General features: G+C 44.0%; 2 protein-coding genes and 1 long non-coding RNA gene across 8 annotated transcripts in view; 2 read left to right on the top strand and 1 right to left on the bottom strand.

Moving 5' to 3' along the window:
- LOC307043310 (FHF complex subunit HOOK-interacting protein 2B-like) overlaps window positions 1–4870 on the top strand; it is a 10060-nt gene extending 5190 nt beyond the window's left edge. The window contains exon 7 of the mRNA XM_079687682.1: window positions 4244–4870. Coding sequence (XP_079543808.1) covers window positions 4244–4397 — 154 coding nt within the window. The 3' untranslated portion in view covers window positions 4398–4870. The remainder of the gene's footprint in view (window positions 1–4243) is intronic.
- Window positions 4286–9891, bottom strand: LOC307043315. 6 transcript variants are annotated; one of them, XR_013809331.1, is made up of 4 exons: window positions 5110–9890; window positions 4917–5079; window positions 4479–4826; window positions 4286–4418 (listed from the first exon to the last, which is right to left on the bottom strand). It is a non-coding gene; the product is annotated as an uncharacterized lncRNA (long non-coding RNA). The 6 variants fall into 6 exon arrangements; XR_013809333.1 differs by having other exon boundaries at window positions 4479–4899; window positions 5011–5079; window positions 5110–9399; XR_013809329.1 differs by having other exon boundaries at window positions 4900–9891.
- Window positions 9892–15166: 5275 nt separating this feature from the next.
- Window positions 15167–20000, top strand: part of LOC307043304 (dynamin-1-like) — a 46702-nt gene continuing 41868 nt past the window's right edge. Inside the window, 1 exon segment of the mRNA XM_079687671.1 lies at window positions 15167–15919. Within this exon segment, the coding sequence (XP_079543797.1) occupies window positions 15759–15919 (161 nt within the window). The 5' untranslated portion in view covers window positions 15167–15758.

Raw genomic sequence — 20000 nt, 5'->3', positions numbered from 1 at the left:
CTAAACACATATCTCAACACGCTAATCTGAACACATATCTCAACACGCTAATCTGAACACATATCTCAACACGCTACTCTGAACACATATCTCAACACGCTACTCTGAACACATATCTCAACACGCTACTCTAAACACATATCTCAACACGCTACTCTAAACACATATCTCAACACGCTACTCTAAACACATATTTCAACACGCTACTCTAAACACATATCTCAACACGCTACTCTAAACACATATTTCAACACGCTACTCTGAACACGTATCTCAACACGCTACTCTAGACACGTATCTCAACACGCTACTCTAAACACGTATCTCAACACGCTACTCTAGACACGTATCTCAACACGCTACTCTAAACACATATCTCAACACGCTACTCTAAACACATATTTCAACACGCTACTCTGAACACGTATCTCAACACGCTACTCTAGACACGTATCTCAACACGCTACTCTAAACACGTATCTCAACACGCTACTCTAGACACGTATCTCAACACGCTACTCTGAACACGTATCTCAACACGCTACTCTAAACACCTATCTCAACACGCTACTCTAGACACGTATCTCAACATGCTACTCTGAACACGTATCTCAACACGCTACTCTAAACACGTATCTCAACACGCTACTCTAAACACATATCTCAACACGCTACTCTGAAACGCATATCTCAATACGCTACTCTGAACACGTATCTCAACACGCTACTCTAAACACGTATCTCAACACGCTACTCTAAACACGTATCTCAACACGCTACTCTGAACACGTATCTCAACACGCTACTCTAAACACGTATCTCAACACGCTACTCTAAACACGTATCTCAACACGCTACTCTGAACACGTATCTCAACACGCTACTCTGAACACGTATCTCAACACGCTACTCTGAACACGTATCTCAACACGCTACTCTAAACACGTATCTCAACACGCTACTCTAAACACGTATCTCAACACGCTACTCTAAACACATATCTCAACACGCTACTCTGAACACGTATCTCAACACGCTACTCTAAACACGTATCTCAACACGCTACTCTAAACACGTATCTCAACACGCTACTCTAAACACGTATCTCAACACGCTACTCTAAACACGTATCTCAACACGCTACTCTAAACACATATCTCAACACGCTACTCTGAACACGTATCTCAACACGCTACTCTAAACACGTATCTCAACACGCTACTCTAAACACGTATCTCAACACGCTACTCTAAACACGTATCTCAACACGCTACTCTAAACACATATCTCAACACGCTACTCTAAACACATATCTCAACACGCTACTCTAAACACATATCTCAACACGCTACTCTGAACACGTATCTCAACACGCTACTCTAAACACATATCTCAAAACGCTACTCTAAACACATATCTCAACACGCTAATCTGAACACGTATCTCAACACGCTACTCTAAACACGTATCTCAACACGCTACTCTAAACACATATCTCAACACGCTACTCTGAACACGTATCTCAACACGCTACTCTAAACACATATCTCAACACGCTACTCTAAACACATATCTCAACACGCTATTCTAAACACGTATCTCAACACGCTACTCTAAACACGTATCTCAACACGCTACTCTAAACACATATCTCAACACGCTACTCTGAACACATATCTCAACACGCTACTCTAAACACGTATCTCAACACGCTACTCTGAACACATATCTCAACACGCTACTCTAAACACATATCTCAACACGCTACTCTAAACACGTATCTCAACACGCTACTCTAAACACCTATCTCAACACGCTAACACACAACACTAAACACGGATCACTCAAGTTCTAATAGTTTAAGTCTAACGTGTCCACGACACAGGAGCAAAATGTGTGAGGCATCTGATCGCAGCAAAGCCTCCCGAGTGGTAGGTGTCCCCTTGCTTTGTAGTCTTCTCCGGAAGGGTTGCGCTGGGGCTGCACGGGGATTGGACTGCGTCCGGCCCGGCGTGCTCCAATCAGTGTCTTCGGAGGCGGACCAGGAGATGTCAGCCAATGACGTTGGGGCAACTACACAGCTCATTTACATACATAAACAGAATTAACAGGACCGGAGAGGCGAAAGCCGTCACAACTGGGTTAACCTGAGTGTACCTGAGTGTACCTGAGTGTAGCTGAGTGTAGCTGAGTGTAGCTGAGTGTACCTGAGTGTACCTGAGTGTACCTGAGTCTACTTGAGTGTAGCTGAGTGTAGCTGAGTGTACCTGAGTGTACCTGAGTGTACCTGAGTGTACATGAGTGTACCTGAGTGTACCTGAGTGTACCTGAGTGTACATGAGTGTACATGAGTGTACCTGAGTGTAGCTGAGTGTAGCTGAGTGTACCTGAGTCTACCTGAGTGTACCTGAGTGTACCTGAGTCTACTTGAGTCTACCTGAGTGTACCTGAGTGTACATGAGTGAACCTGAGTGTACCTGAGTGTAGCTGAGTGTAGCTGAGTGTAGCTGAGTGTACATGAGTGTACATGAGTGCACCTGAGTTAACCTGAGTGTACGTGAGTTAACCTGAGTGTACGTGAGTTAACCTGAGTTAACCTGAGTGTACCTGAGTGTACCTGAGTGTACATGAGTGTACATGAGTGTACATGAGTTAACCTGAGTGTACATGAGTGAACCTGAGTGAACCTGAGTGTAGCTGAGTGTAGCTGAGTGTAGCTGAGTGTAGCTGAGTGTACATGAGTGTACATGAGTGCACCTGAGTTAACCTGAGTGTACGTGAGTTAACCTGAGTTAACCTGAGTTAACCTGAGTGTACATGAGTGTACATGAGTGTACATGAGTGAACCTGAGTGTACCTGAGTGTAGCTGAGTGTAGCTGAGTGTAGCTGAGTGTACCTGAGTGTAGCTGAGTGTAGCTGAGTGTACATGAGTGTAGCTGAGTGTACCTGAGTGTAGCTGAGTGTAGCTGAGTGTACATGAGTGAACCTGAGTGTACCTGAGTGTAGCTGAGTGTACATGAGTGTAGCTGAGTGTACCTGAGTGTAGCTGAGTGTAGCTGAGTGTAGCTGAGTGTACCTGAGTGTAGCTGAGTGTAGCTGAGTGTAGCTGAGTGTACCTGAGTGTAGCTGAGTGTAGCTGAGTGTAGCTGAGTGTACCTGAGTGTAGCTGAGTGTAGCTGAGTGTAGCTGAGTGTACCTGAGTGTACCTGAGTGTAGCTGAGTTAACCTGAGTGTAGCTGAGTTAACATGAGTGTACCTGAGTGTACCTGAGTGTACCTGAGTGTACCTGAGTGTACCTGAGTGTAGCTGAGTTAACCTGAGTGTAGCTGAGTTAACATGAGTGTACCTGAGTGTACCTGAGTGTACCTGAGTGTACCTGAGTGTACCTGAGTGTAGCTGAGTGTAGCTGAGTGTAGCTGAGTGTAGCTGAGTGTACCTGAGTGTACCTGAGTGTACCTGAGTGTACCTGAGTGTACCTGAGTGTACCTGAGTGTAGCTGAGTGTAGCTGAGTGTAGCTGAGTTAACCTGAGTGTAGCTGAGTTAACCTGAGTGTACCTGAGTGTACCTGAGTGTACCTGAGTGTACCTGAGTGTAGCTGAGTTAACCTGAGTGTAGCTGAGTTAACCTGAGTTAACCTGAGTGTACATGAGTGTACCTGAGTGTACCTGAGTGTACATGAGTGTACCTGAGTGTACCTGAGTGTACCTGAGTGTACATGAGTGAACCTGAGTGTACCTGAGTGTACCTGAGTGTACCTGAGTGTACATGAGTGTACCTGAGTGTACCTGAGTGTACCTGAGTGTACCTGAGTGTACCTGAGTTAACCTGAGTGTACCTGAGTGAACCTGAGTGTACATGAGTGTACATGAGTGAACCTGAGTGAACCTGAGTGTACCTGAGTGTACCTGAGTGTACATGAGTGTACCTGAGTGTACATGAGTGTACCTGAGTGTACATGAGTGTACCTGAGTGTACCTGAGTGTACCTGAGTGTACCTGAGTGTACCTGAGTGTACCTGAGTTAACCTGAGTGTACCTGAGTTAACCTGAGTGTACCTGAGTGTACCTGAGTGTAGCTGAGTGTAGCTGAGTGTAGCTGAGTGTACCTGAGTGTACCTGAGTGTACCTGAGTGTACCTGAGTGTACCTGAGTTAACCTGAGTGTACCTGAGTGTACCTGAGTTAACCTGAGTTAACCTGAGTGTACCTGAGTTAACCTGAGTGTACCTGTATGTGTCCTCAGACTGGAGCACCTGACGCTGCTGAAAGGAATCATCGTCCTCGAGGAGTTCTGTAAGGAGCTTGCTGCCATCGCCTTCGTCAAACTGCCTCTGGAGAGCAGAGACTCACCTGGGGACTCACCTGGACCTGCAGTGACTCACCTGGACCTGTATTGACTCACCTGGACTCACCTGGACCTGCAGTGACTTACCTGGACCTGCAGTGACTCACCTGGACCTGCAGTGACTCACCTGGACCTGCAGTGCCTCACCTTGACAGTAGAGGACAGACTGTATGAACAGGTGTCACTGCTGGCTCCACCTGGACTGAAGTTCTGAACCTCTTGATGTTGGAGGACCCTGAACGCCTCTCTGCCTTAACGACCTCAACTCACCTTAGTTTTAATATTTATATATATCAGGATCTGAAACCTGAGAGACACACCTGAGAGACACCTGAGAGACGATCAGCCAGAGATCTTCTCCTCGGCAGAGACACATGTTGGGTTTTTGTTCTGTATTTATTTGAGTTGCTCTGACTGACCCTTACCTGAGGGACGTACCTGAGTGTCGTACCTGAGAGACGTACCTGAGGGACAGACGTACCTGAGAGACAGACGTACCTGAGGGACGTACCTGAGGGACGTACCTGAGAGACAGACGTACCTGAGGGACGTACCTGAGGGACAGACGTACCTGAGGGACAGACGTACCTGAGAGACGTACCTGAGAGACGTACCTGAGGGACAGACGTACCTGAGGGACAGACGTACCTGAGAGACAGACGTACCTGAGGGACGTACCTGAGAGACGTACCTGAGAGACAGACGTACCTGAGGGACGTACCTGAGGGACGTACCTGAGAGACAGACGTACCTGAGGGACGTACCTGAGAGACGTACCTGAGGGACAGACGTACCTGAGAGACAGATTTACCTGAGAGACGTACCTGAGAGCGGTCAGGAGAGCTGATTCTTATTCTGATAACGCTAGACCAGGGATGGGCAACTTGGATAGTGGTGGGGGCCACATAGTGTATGTACTGGCCACCAGGGGGCCGCAGATTAACTTGGAACACACACACACAAATTCTATGTGTTGTATGTAATTATTAACAAACATACTAGGGGTGCACCGAATGGGAAATTCTTGGCCGAAACCGAAAATAGGGAACGGTTGGCCGAAAACCGAAAGGCCGAACATGATTAATAGAAATATATATATATATATACATAAATATATATATATATATATATATATATACATAAATATATATATTTATATATAATGTATACATTTTTTACCAATGTTGTTCAGCTAGCTGATTATTGCAAAACTTAAATTAAATAATAATCACTATTATGGGTCCATAAAACATTTATTCAGCACTTCTGAATGCATCCAGTACATTCATTCCAAGTCAAGTGCATTTTCTTTTCTCTGTAGGATAACTAGAACAAAGTGCATTCAGAGCAAAGCCAAGGTGCTTTAAAATAAACATCTAGGCCAGGAGGCCGACAACAAACTAGTGTAAATAAAGACTGTAACAGCCAGGCCTTCAACAACAACAAATGCACCTATCAGTTTGGTAAGCTAACGTGTTGTTGTGATGACGTAATCAAAACGCGGCGATAAGCACGGCGCGCGACCATGCTCGCGGCTGGCTCACAGCCAACATGTCTGCCGCTTGGAGATATTTCAAAATATCAGAGAGAGAGGCGCGGATTGCGATTTTTAAAACGTGTTCAGCTGACATTTCTCGAGGGGGTGTAACTGCAAAGACTTTCACCACTTCAGGATTACTCCACCACTTGAAATCAAAACACCCGGACACATATGCGGAGTATGATCAACGTAACCCTGTTCTCTGACATTCGGTGATATTTTTTCGGTGCTAAAACCCTTTAGGCCGAAAGAGCCTTTTTAACCATTTTCGGCCGATAATTTTCGGTGGCCGAATATTCGGTGCATCCCTAAAATATACTAAGTCTGACATCTTCATTGACATTTTACAATCTTTCTGGGAACATTCTCTAAAAAGCTCACTAAACAAATATCAGTTCACAGAAATGTTATTTAATTTGTACAAGTGGCATGTTTGGATTGAACAGGTTATTAAACAGAGGAATAAAACTATTTTAAACTATTGGAAAGCACGGAACATGTGTGTGCATTGAGATGAACCATTAAGATGACATAAACATGAAGTCATGAACACTAACACAGACATTAGTCTGACTTGAACCTAAGACACTTGTAGTCGTCTCTGCTGACGCACAATAAGGGGAGGGTCCACACCTGTCTACTCTCTGCTGTTCCCGGTGGTGTTTTTATATGTGCAAAAGTGGTGGGGCATAAACTTAGATATATATATATATATATATATATATATATATGAAGCTTCTGCAGTGAGGTTCAGTGAGGGTCAGTGAGGTTCAGTGAGGTTCAGGCTGCTGAGCCTCTGACTCTTCTGGTTTACAAATATTATATTTTGACCTAAATCAAAATATAATATTATTTTCAAAACCTTTTTTTGTCTGATGCTTCGATTAATTTTAAAAACACAGTTCAACAAAAGGATACCCAAAACATGTAATTTGATCATTTAAATATTGAATTGTTCTCTCTTAGTAAGATCCCATTTTCAATAAAACTGCAGTCTTACCTTGACTTGAAGATGAAGTCCATGCTCTCCTTCTGGACAAACATCTCTATTACTTGTTTGTAAAAGTCCTCCTTATCTTCTTGTAGTTTCAAAAGTCTATCATAAATCTAATCGATAGATTTATGATTAGAAAACGATAAAAGTAGGGTAGACATGTGGATATTATCCGGCTGAACAAAACGTGCATTTATCAAACAGGTACGTTTCCCACAGATCTTATTTGGAGCTATTTTCTCCTATGGAGGAATCTCATTGCTATTTCTGGAGGGAACCAGAGCGCAGCTTACTTCCTGGTTTTAGGACGCGTCTCTCGTCTCCTCTTCACACCACACTTTTCGCGGCACACGTACTTACAGCCAATCAGCTCTGAATGATGAGATGACGTATGGTGGGGATGGCAGCTCTCTGCCCCTATGGTCATTATGAGCATTCACAGTGTAGTTTCTACAGTCACCGTTCACTTAGACAGGGAGAGGGAGGGCATGGTGGGGTTTTGTCCCACATGGCTCTAAACAGCTCAATAGGCACAGACTGTAGACACTAATCAGAAGAACACAGACTAAAACAGCAATGAGACGAATCAGATGATTAAACATGATCTTTTTGCATTTTGTTGTAATCATTATTTGCTTTCTGCTGACACTAGGTGGGGCTGTGCCCCACCTGCCCCTAATAACCAGTCGCAACTGGCTGTTCCTCAGCGCCGCTCCCCCTCCCTTCGGCTCACATTATGAATGAAAAGCGTATAGTAATCATAGATAACACCGCAGGGTCTGTCACAGTTTGTTTTCATCTGATTTCAAATAAACAAAGTCTTGGCTTTCAGAATATTAAACTTGTTTCTCCAAATTCAGATGATAAATACAGCCTCTAAGCTTAAGGCATAATTACAAGCTTCAATTACGGGCCGCCGTTTGCCCTGCGCTACACTACGAACTACAGGAGAGCTAGCTGACGTCAGCTGCTAGCTGCTACTGTTAGCTGCTAGCTGCCTCGGTTAGCTGCTAACGATAGCTGTTAGCTGCTAACGATAGCTGCTAGCTGCTAACGATAGCTGTTAGCTGCTAACGTTGGAGCGAGGCTTCATTGGGTAACATTGTTATGCGTTCATGCACTTTAGTATAAAGTAGTAATTGGTGTGGGGACATTATAAATCACGATGAGTTCTAATGTAATCTTCTCAAATGTATTTTTTGGTGACGACCCTGCTGTGACCTCTGACCTCTGCTGTACCACCTGTCCGCAGTGTCGGCGCCAGGGTATGGTGGGTAGGGTACAGCCATACCAAGAAATGGCTTAGCCCCACCTTAGCCCCACCTTCGCCCCACCATGAAAAATGATGTTAAAGTAAGCATGTTGAGAACACGGCTTGCGAAAATATACACGCAAACTGATCCTGCTGTAACAACAAGTGCACGTTACTGACGCAATATGGTTGAGACCATTCGGGCTTACGCTAGAAGAGGGGTGCAAGGAATAGTCTAAGTCAGTGGGGGAGTTTTAAAGATGTGGAAATTCTCTGGCGTTATATCAGCACGGCTGCGGTCAGATCAAAATGCCTCCGAATGCAATTTGAATAGACCTACGGCCAATCAGAGCAACGAAACGTTGGGTCTGCGTCATGCCTTACTGATGAGATCAATCTGAACCGCCATTCAGTATCCCCATTGGATCTTCAACGTGTGCTATCATACGTTCACAGTGATCCCTTTCTATTTACTACAAGACAAATATGCCGTTTGATTTCATACAGTTCAATTTGGATTGAGACAGGGAAATAATCTAAACCTCATGCGTGGCGTTTCGCTGTCAAGGGGGGCGATATAGCGTGTACGTAATTACATTGCAAATACTGACTTGAGCCCCACCACTGTGTGGGTTAGCCCTACCATAGACCACCCAACACAAACACTCTGGAGCCGCCACTGCCTGTCCGTCACACACCTGAGTCCGCAGTGTTTACCTGTGAGGTTTGACTGATGATGATGATGATGATGATGATGATGATGATGATGATGATGATGATGAATGCAGTTTGATCCCAAAGAGAGTCGTTAGCTGTTAGCGTAACCTCAGCTACACAAATCTGTTTTAATATATAAAGATGTGGAGAAGTGCAATATAATATAATGAATATGATATTATTGTCTTGAGATCGTCTGAACATTGATCATCATGAATGAGAATAAAGGCGTGTCCCTCTGACGTCAGATCCAATCATCTGTTATTGTTTTAAACTTATTTAAACGTATTTGTATTAATGTGAGATTTAAGGAGCTAAGGGGTTCAGATGGAAACGAGTGTTTTGATTGTTTGAGTTCTGATTAAAGTGAGCCGACTCAGAGACGTGTGATTTCCTTCATTTCAGAATTACATATTTTTTCCCAGATTTAGAATTTTACTTTATTTCTCAGAATTTTACTTTTTCAGAACTTTAATTTTACTCTTTCTCCGATTTGGACTTTTTACAAAAATTCAAATTTTTTCGAAGATCGTTCCTTTCTTCAGATTTTGAAATTTTTCACGGATTCAAGTATTTTATATTCCGAACGGGAATTTTTGAAAAAAGTCAAAATAAGAAAAAAACGTGAATTCTTGAAAAAAGTCAATTTTTCAAGAATTCACGTTTTTTTTAGTATTTTCAAAGAGAGAGAGAGAGATTTAAAATGAGATAAACCCACAAATATGAAATAATAACTTCAAGGAAAAGACGTTGCAGAGGATATGCAACGAAAACAAGAGTTTGGAAAACAACCTACAAGAAAACAAAGAAAACAAAGAAGCGATAAGCGATAAGCTCGGTGAAGCTCGGACAAGACAACGGGCTCCGGACCGTGCACAAGAGTTCCAGAAAGCTATCGGAAACTCCCACATTCAAAGACTCTTAGTCAACTCTCTGGACACCACATATGACCACAATGAAGAAGCCATAGACCTGGCAGTTAGAACAATTAACCACATCTTCATGAGAACAGCTCGTACATCCCAACTGAAGAAATGCAGCAACAAGCCCCCAAAACAAAAAGAAATAACTAACTAACCCTAACCCAAAACAAAAAGAATAACTAACTAACCCTAACCCTAACTAACTGCTTTGATGAAGAATGCCAACAAAAGAGGAACGAACTGAGGAAAATATGGAACCAAAAACATAGAGATCCTAGCAACGCAGACGTACGCCTCTTTACTGCGACATGCTCAAACAATACAAACGTACAATCAAAACCAAGAAGGCTCGGTGCACACAAAACAACTAACAATAATCGAGGATTCTTTGAACACAAACAGATTCTGGGAAAATTGGAAAAATCTAAAAACAAGTAAACACGATGACCCAGTTATACAGAACATCTCCTTGGCAGATAAATGTCTTAAGGAGAAGGGCTTTGATCCTCACCGCTGATTGGCTTCCGCGAGAACGCGTCACGTGAATTTGACACTCGAGTTGAAAAAATTGAACTCTCTCGTTTGACGCGGCAACGTTTCGTGCTCGCCGTCGGAGAGAATTCGCGTCTGTCCACGTCTCTGCATTGACTTTACATGTAATCGCGCCGCCCCCAAACATCGCATCGCGTCCGGTGTGAACGCAGCATTAGACTATTCCTTGCACCCCTCTTCTAGCATAAGCCCGAATGGTCTCAACCATATTGCATCAGTAACCATCAATCAATTAATGTTTATTTATATAGCCCAATATCACAAAAAATAATAATAATAGCTTGGATGTATATAGGGGACCCAAGGAACCAAGGTCGCTTTACAAGGAAGAACAGGGCAAAACAAACATAACAAAACAAAAGGCAATCAGACAAAACAACAGATAGATTTGGGGCCAAAGGCCTTGGTGAACAGATGGGTCTTGAGGGCCCTTTTGAAGGCGTCAAGCGCGGGGATGTTGCGGATCTCCACAGGGAGAGCGTTCCAGAGGGCGGGGGCTGCCACGCTGAAGGCTCTGTCCCCGAAGGTTCGCAGTTGTTACATTTGTCTCAGTGGACTTCACAGTTTGTACAGAATATCAGTATAACAATACGACACCCTCTGTCCTTAGACCCTCTGTCTTTAGACTCTCTGTCCTTAGAACCTCTATCCTCAGACCCTCTGTCCTTAGACCCTCACATGGTACAAGGAAACACTTCCAGAGAAACCCCACAGTTTAAAGGGGAACATGGAGAAACCTCAGGGAGAGCAGCAGAGGAGGGATCCCTCTCCCAGGACGGACAGACGTGCAATAGATGCCGTGTGTAAATTGAAAAGATAATACATTTGCAACATAGGTAGACGAAATGTTTGGAAATGCATGTGTGTAAAATAGGAAGATGAATCCACAAGGATATCCATCCAGGACTTATGATCCAGGACCACAGCCACGACTCAAGATCCAGGACTCGCAATCCATGACACAGGACCGCAGGATCATCCATGACTCCGGATCCCGGCGTATATAGACACCAAAAAGAAAGACATTTGGGGAAGCTGGGTTAATCGGAACATGAGAGTACACAGGTATAGACAGAGAGAAGGAAGAAGTAAGATGTCCCCCGACAAACTAAGCCTATATCAGCAAAACTAGGGGCTGAATCTAATCAGCCCTAACTATAAGCTTTATCAAAAAGGAAGGTCTTAAGCGCACTCTTAAAAACGGATAGGGTGTCTGCCGTCCGAACACAAACTGGAAGCTGATTCCACAAAAGTGGAGCTTGATAAGAAAAGGCTCTGGCTCCCATTGTACTTTTAGAGACTCTAGGAACAACCAACAACCCTGCATTCTTGGAACGCAATGCCCTAGTAGGACAATAGGGTATAATGAGTTCTTTAAGGTAAGATGGCGCCTGCCCATTAAGGGCTTTGTAGGCCAGAAGAGGAATTTGAAATTCTTAGGGCAGAGTACAATAACTTCAGTTTTGGTTGTGTTTAACATCAAAAAATGTAAGGTCATCCACGTTTTTAAGTCCTTGAGGCAGTCTTGAATTTTATTTAGATGATTAATTTCATCAGGCTTGATTGATAAATATAGTTGAGTATCATCCGCATAACAATGAAAGTTTACAGAATGATTCCTTATAATATTGCCTAACGGAAGCATATATAGGGTGAACAAAATAGGTCCAAGCACTGAGCCCTGTGGCACTCCATGGCTAACTTTGGTTTGCATGGAAGATTCATCGTTGACACGTACAAACTGAGAGCGTTCAGATAGATAGGACCTAAACCAGCCTAAAGCAGTTCCCTGTATGCCAACTAAGTGCTCTAGTCTTTGCAATAGGATATCATGGTCGATAGTATCAAATGCAGCACTGAGATCGAGCAAGACAAGAATAGAGACAAGTCCCTTGTGTGAGGCTATTAGAATGTCATTTGTGACTTTAACCAGAGCTGTCTCTGTGCTATGTGTTCTAAAGCCAGACTGAACATCTTCAAATAAATCATAGTTTTTTAAGTAATCAGCTGTTTTGCGACTGCTTTCTCAATAATCTTTGAGAGGAACGGAAGATTAGAAATAGGTCTATAGTTGGCTAAAACCTCTGGATCGAGGTTGTGCTTTTTAAGAAGCGGTTTTATCACTGCTACTTTGAATGATTGTGGAACATAGCCTGATAATAAAGACATATTCATAATATTTAATAAAGAAGTGCTAATTAATGGAAAAACTTCTTTTAACAGCTTAGTTGGAATCGGGTCTAAGATACACGTTGATGGTTTAGAAGAGAGAATCATCAAGTAGTTCCACATGAAACATAAAAACATAAACAGAACAACAAAAGGACATCATACAGCATCATTACAGGGATTACAATGTACATACTATCCACATGAGCAGGTACCAACAGCTTCCGATTGAGTAGCATCCAACCGAGCTTTAAAAACATTTAGTGGCACCAGATTGCTCAGTTTACATTTCAATTGCAGACTATTCCAAGACAGTGGAGCTGCGCATCTAAATGCTGTCTTCACTAAGACAGTCCTAGCTGTTTGCACATTTAATAAAACTTCAGCAAGCGATCTCAGGCATGGCCCGTTGGCATGGCCAGGCCTGTCATAAAATGCCCCCCCCCCCCCCCCCCCCCAAAAAAGAGGTTTCTATTAACCCTCAAGCATGTTTCAGGGTATGGTTCTCGGACTGGTACCAATAAATGGAGCAAGTTTCATGTATGTGACACTTTTATTATATAGGGCGTTAATAACGCGTTAACGCAAAAAAAAATTAACGCCACTAATTATTTTAACGCGATTAACGCATGTGTAATTTTTGTCCTCGGCCGCCCCGTAGTTTCAGAGTCGTATCGAGTATAAAATACCATCTACAAGCTGATGCTGACAGCCCCGCTCCTGCCGTCCGCTTGCGGCAGACCACACTTCCACGCTCAGCGGCAGGCTCCGACTGGCCATCGGGAGGACCGGGAGGGTGTGTGTATGTGTGGCGCGAGAGAGAGACCTTACGTGTATTGTTGTTGTTAGCATCTGGTGCTAGCTAGCTGCGCTAACGGATATAAGGAGCTGTTTCAATGAAAATAGAGGAGCGACATCTCGCCGACAACTGCGCCGAGCACTTGACTTCATGCAGGCAGCCAGACAGAGGGACATTGTACGAACAGTCAGCACACTCAGCACGGATAGTGCGCGCAGCGTCCAGGCAGCTCCTGTTCGAGCATATGCCTTGAGTTGCATATAGCTCCAACGATCCAACACACACACACACACACACACACACACACACACACACACACACACGCACACGCACACACACACGCACTTTGTATTGTAGGAGAGAGGTTCCAGATTGAATTGAGGCGAATATTTGTAATGTTCCGAGGTTGTTGTGTTTAATATTCATGAGGATATTTGTAATTGTTCAAATGATAATAAACATTTGCATAAAGCATATTTGTCCACTCATATGTTGATAAGAGTATTAAAAACTTGAAAAATAACCCTCTAAGGTACATTTAGAACAGGTACAAAATGTGCGATTAATTTGCGATTAATCGCGATTAAATATTTTAATCGACCGACAGCCCTGATAGCATAGCGTGGCAAAAATATACTGACAAAGACTATGTAACATAAAAATATATTTTGATTATTAGATGACAACTATGTAAAATTAAACAATACATTTTAAAGCACGTTTATAAACGTGCTTTAAAATGTTATTATTATTGCTACGTCCTGTCTGTATAAATACAAACAGGACGTAGCAATAATAATAAAAAGAAAGATTAAAAAACACAAAAACTGGAAAGGAAGTGACGAATGAATTTCGACACCACTACCATCAAATACGGAGGGAAAAGTTAAACCAGAATAATCAAGACTATATGAGCTACCACTAAACGACTCAGTCTGAAAATTACCATTAATACAAACCCTGAACGTTTACTTTTCGTTTTAAACATCGTTTTAAGGTATAAACGTGTCATTTAGAAATGCGCGTTCCCGTGACAAGGGGTGCATTTCATGACGGGGGTGCATAATTTGACACAACACCGGCTCTACCACCATACTTGCCAACCTTGAGACCTCAGAAATCGGGAGCATTTCAAAATGCAAAATGGGGGGGTGGGGGGTGCTAGTGGATCGCCGGAGCTGTTAGATTAACATTAACATGCTTATTGTAGTTCTAAGTGCAATGCCTTGCGGCCTGTAGCACCGTCCTTGATGGAGCATATGTGTGGGCAGGAAAGGAGTGAGCAGAGAGTAGTTGTCGATTTTTGTTCTGTTTTCTGTGACTATCTGCCTCACCCTCTCAGACGTTCAGTTGCGCGCGCTACGAGAGAGAAGTGTTACCATGGAAACCAAACAATGGTGTAGCTGTATTAAAGTCCGAGTGGAAACAGTCCTGAGTAAATCGGATTTTTTCAGAAATCGGGAGAAATGCGGGAGAAATATGACCCCGGGAGGAAACCGGGAGAGGGCAATGAAATCGGGAGGGTTGACAAGTCTGTCTACCACAGAGTTTGCCACTTGGGTGCAACACACACTATGTACAACGGTGATGAATTATGTCCCGTAATGTTCCACCACAGAGGTCTCTATTTATAATGATAAATGTTAATTTAAAGCTAGAGATGTTTCACAAACAGCTGAACTCAGTTTATGCAACCGGAAGTTCCAGAAAAAAGTAAAATGACTCAGATGATGACATCATGAATCATGTTTCGTTATGGATCTGTGTTTCGGTTCGGATGTGTTTTATATTTATTGGAACCACTGTTCAAATAAAAACATTTTCAAAAAACGATGGGCTTTTATTGTGAAGGTGCGCACCGGAAATGTGTGTTCTCGCTGCAAAGGAGGAGCTGAAGGTCACAGCTGGAGCTGGAGCTGCTCCATCCTCAGAACCAGGAGCGACAGACACATCCCGCCTGTCTCACCGCTGCATCTGTTTTCTCTGCAGCAGCCTGTCTCACCGCTGCATCTGTCTCTCTGCATCAGCCTGTCTCACCGCTGCATCTGTCTCTCTGCAGCTGCCTGTCTCTCTGCAGCAGCCTGTCTCTCTGCAGCAGCGACCTGTCTTTCTGCAGCTTGTCTCTCTACCGCTTCACCTGTCTCTCTCATCGCTGGTCCGTCCGTCTCACCCCTGCATCTCCGCCTATTTCACCGCTGCAGCCTGTCTCTCTCTCATTGCTCCGCCTGTCTCTCTCTCACTGCTCCGCCTGTCTCTCTCTCACCGCTCCGCCTGTCTCATCGCTGCATCCCCGCCTGTTTTCTCTCTACTGTAGCCTGTCTATCTGCGGCATCTCCACCTGTCTCCCCTCCCTCCCTCCTATCTCCCTCCTGTTTCCCCCCTTCATCACCTGTCTCACCCCCTGTCTCCCCGCTGCACCACCTGTCTCCCCCCCTGTCTCCCCCTGTGAGTGAGCGGTCCTCTCGCCATGGGGAACCGGGGCATGGAGGACCTGATCCCGCTGGTGAACCGGCTGCAGGACGCCTTCTCCTCCATCGGGCAGAACTCCAGCCTGGACCTGCCGCAGATCGCCGTGGTGGGGGGGCAGAGCGCGGGGAAGAGCTCCGTGCTGGAGAACTTCGTGGGGAAGTGAGTCTGTCACCTGTCTGTCTCTCACCTGTCTGTCTGCCCATCTATCCATCTATCTGTATCATAATGTTGTGTGATACCTTACTATGACACACTGCTGTTTAATGTGTTTATATATTGAATCTCTATCCAATAGGACTGAAATAATCCTACTTTAAAGAGTCCTCTCCTGCTGATGTTCAGGTGTATATCAGTATGTAGTGTCCCTACTTTAAAGAGTCCTCTCCTGCTGATGTTCAGGTGTATATCAGTATGTAGTGTCTCTACTTTAAAGAGTCCTCTCCTGCTGATGTTCAGGTGTATATCAGTATGTAGTGTCTCTACTTTAAAGAGTCCTCTCCTGCTGATGTTCAGGTGTATATCAGTAGGTAGTGTCTCTACTTTAAAGAGTCCTCTCCTGCTGATGTTCAGGTGTATATCAGTATGTAGTGTCTCTACTTTAAAGAGTCCTCTCCTGCTGATGTTCAGGTGTATATCAGTAGGTAGTGTCTCTACTTTAAAGAGTCCTCTCCTGCTGATGTTCAGGTGTATATCAGTATGTAGTGTCTCTACTTTAAAGAGTCCTCTCCTGCTGATGTTCAGGTGTATATCAGTAGGTAGTGTCTCTACTTTAAAGAGTCCTCTCCTGCTGATGTTCAGGTGTATATCAGTAGGTAGTGTCTCTACTTTAAAGAGTCCTCTCCTACTGATGTTCAGGTGTATATCAGTAGGTAGTGTCTCTACTTTAAAGAGTCCTCTCCTGCTGATGTTCAGGTGTATATCAGTATGTAGTGTCTCTACTTTAAAGAGTCCTCTCCTGCTGATGTGCAGGTGTATATCAGTAGGTAGTGTCTCTACTTTAAAGAGTCCTCTCCTGCTGATGTTCAGGTGTATATCAGTAGGTAGTGTCTCTACTTTAAAGAGTCCTCTCCGGCTGATGTTCAGGTGTATATCAGTATGTAGTGTCTCTACTTTAAAGAGTCCTCTCCTGCTGATGTTCAGGTGTATATCAGTATGTAGTGTCTCTACTTTAAAGAGTCCTCTCCTGCTGATGTTCAGGTGTATATCAGTATGTAGTGTCTCTACTTTAAAGAGTCCTCTCCTGCTGATGTTCAGGTGTATATCAGTAGGTAGTGTCTCTACTTTAAAGAGTCCTCTCCTGCTGATGTTCAGGTGTATACCAGTAGGTAGTGTCTCTACTTTAAAGAGTCCTCTCCTGCTGATGTTCAGGTGTATATCAGTATGTAGTGTCTCTACTTTAAAGAGTCCTCTCCTGCTGATGTTCAGGTGTATATCAGTATGTAGTGTCTCTACTTTAAAGAGTCCTCTCCTGCTGATGTTCAGGTGTATATCAGTATGTAGTGTCTCTACTTTAAAGAGTCCTCTCCTGCTGATGTTCAGGTGTATACCAGTATGTAGTGTCTCTACTTTAAAGAGTCCTCTCCTGCTGATGTTCAGGTGTATATCAGTATGTAGTGTCTCTACTTTAAAGAGTCCTCTCCTGCTGATGTTCAGGTGTATATCAGTATGTAGTGTCTCTACTTTAAAGAGTCCTCTCCTGCTGATGTTCAGGTGTATATCCGTGTGTAGTCCCTCTACTTTAAAGAGTTCTCTCCTGCTGATGTTCAGGTGTATATCAGTATGTAGTGTCTCTACTTTAAAGAGTCCTCTCCTGCTGATGTTCAGGTGTATATCAGTATGTAGTGTCTCTACTTTAAAGATTTCTCTCCTGCTGATGTCCAGGTGTATATCAGTATGTAGTGTCTCTACTTTAAAGAGTCCTCTCCTGCTGATGTTCAGGTGTATATCAGTATGTAGTGTATCTACTTTAAAGAGTTCTCTCCTGCTGATGTTCAGGTGTATATCAGTATGTAGTGTCTCTACTTTAAAGAGTCCTCTCCTGCTGATGTTCAGGTGTATATCAGTGTGTAGTTTCAACAGAAACTGCTCTCCTTGCTGTCTCTGACGAACTGCACACTGCTAAAGCAGCCTCCCTCTCCTCTGTCATCATCCTTCTTGACCTGTCTGCTGCATTCGACACAGTGAACCATCAGATCCTCCTTCACACTCTCCAAGAACTTGGAGTTTCAGGCACTGCACTTTCCCTCCTCACCTCATACCTCAACGACCGCACCTACAGGGTTACTTGGAGAGGGTCCGAGTCCGACCCTTGTCAATTAACTACAGGGGTCCCTCAGGGCTCGGTTCTTGGTCCCCTCCTCTTCTCCCTGTACACAAACTCGCTCGGGTCTGTCATTAGCCCGCATGGTTTTTCATACCACTGCTACGCTGACGACACCCAACTAATTCTGTCCTTTCCCCGCTCAGAGACCCAGGTCGTCGCACGCATCTCTGCTTGCCTAGCAGACATCTCTCGGTGGATGTCTGCTCATCACCTCAAGCTCAACCTTGACAAGACTGAACTGCTCTTCCTTCCGGGAAAAGATTGTCCCACTCTTGACCTAACAATCAACATCGGCACCTCTGTTGTTTCCCCGACTCAGACTGCAAGGAATCTGGGTGTGGTCCTAGATAACAAATTGTCCTTCACTGCAAACATCGCTGCTACAACCCGCTGCTGCAGATACACGCTTTACAACATCAGGAGGATACGTCCCCAGCTGACCCAGACATCAGCGCAGATTCTGGTCCAGGCTCTCGTCATCTCACGCCTAGACTACTGCAACTCCCTCCTGGCTGGTCTACCTGCATGTGCCATCCGACCTCTGCAGCTCATCCAGAATGCAGCGGCTCGTCTGGTCTTCAACCTTCCCAAATTCTCCCACACCACACCGCTCCTCCGCTCCCTTCACTGGCTTCCAGTAACTGCTAGAATCCACTTCAAGACACTGGTACTTGCGTACCATGCTGTGAATGGATCTGGCCCTTCCTACATCCAGGACATGGTTAAACCGTACACCCCAGCACGTGCACTCCGCTCTGCATCAGCCAAACAGCTCGCTGCACCCGCACTGCGAGGGGGACCCAAGTTCCCGTCAGCAAAAACACGTGGGTTTGATATCCTGGCTCCAAAATGGTGGAATGAGCTCCCCATTGAAATCAGGACAGCAGATAGCTTACACATCTTCCGACGCAAACTGAAAACTCATCTCTTTGGACTCCACTTCGAGCGATAGAATTACTAACAAAGCACTTATATACTAATAAAGGGCTGGCTTTCTAAATGCCAGTTGAGTAGCACTTGAAATGTTTGGCTCTATGAAACCTGATGTACTTATATGATTCTGTTTTCTTCAAGGTTGTATCTTCCTGGTCGAATGCACTTATTGTAAGTCGCTTTGGATAAAAGCGTCAGCTAAATGCAATGTAATGTAATGTAATGTAGTGTCTCTACTTTAAAGAGTCCTCTCCTGCTGATGTTCAGGTGTATATCAGTATGTAGTGTCTCTACTTTAAAGAGTCCTCTCCTGCTGATGTTCAGGTGTATATCAGTATGTAGTGTCTCTACTTTAAAGAGTCCTCTCCTGCTGGTGTTCAGGTGTATATCAGTATGTAGTGTCTCTACTTTAAAGAGTCCTCTCCTGCTGATGTTCAGGTGTATATCAGTATGTAGTGTCTCTACTTTAAAGAGTCCTCTCCTGTTGATGTTCAGGTGTATATCAGTATGTAGTGTCTCTACTTTAAAGAGTCCTCTCCTGTTGATGTTCAGGTGTATATCAGTATGTAGTGTCTCTACTTTAAAGAGTCCTCTCCTGCTGATGTTCAGGTGTATATCAGTATGTAGTGTCTCTATTTTAAAGAGTCCTCTCCTGCTGATGTTCAGGTGTATATCAGTATGTAGTGTCTCTATTTTAAAGAGTCCTCTCCTGCTGATGTTCAGGTGTATATCAGTATGTAGTGTCTCTACTTTAAAGAGTCCTCTCCTGTTGATGTTCAGGTGTATATCAGTATGTAGTGTCTCTACTTTAAAGAGTCCTCTCCTGTTGATGTTCAGGTGTATATCAGTATGTAGTGTCTCTACTTTAAAGAGTCCTCTCCTGCTGATGTTCAGGTGTATATCAGTATGTAGTGTCTCTATTTTAAAGAGTCCTCTCCTGCTGATGTTCAGGTGTATATCAGTATGTAGTGTCTCTACTTTAAA

This window comes from Notothenia rossii (assembly GCF_949606895.1).
Source record: "Notothenia rossii genome assembly, chromosome: 6".
Taxonomy (NCBI): domain Eukaryota; kingdom Metazoa; phylum Chordata; class Actinopteri; order Perciformes; family Nototheniidae; genus Notothenia; species Notothenia rossii.
This window is presented reverse-complemented; position numbering and strand designations above follow the sequence as displayed.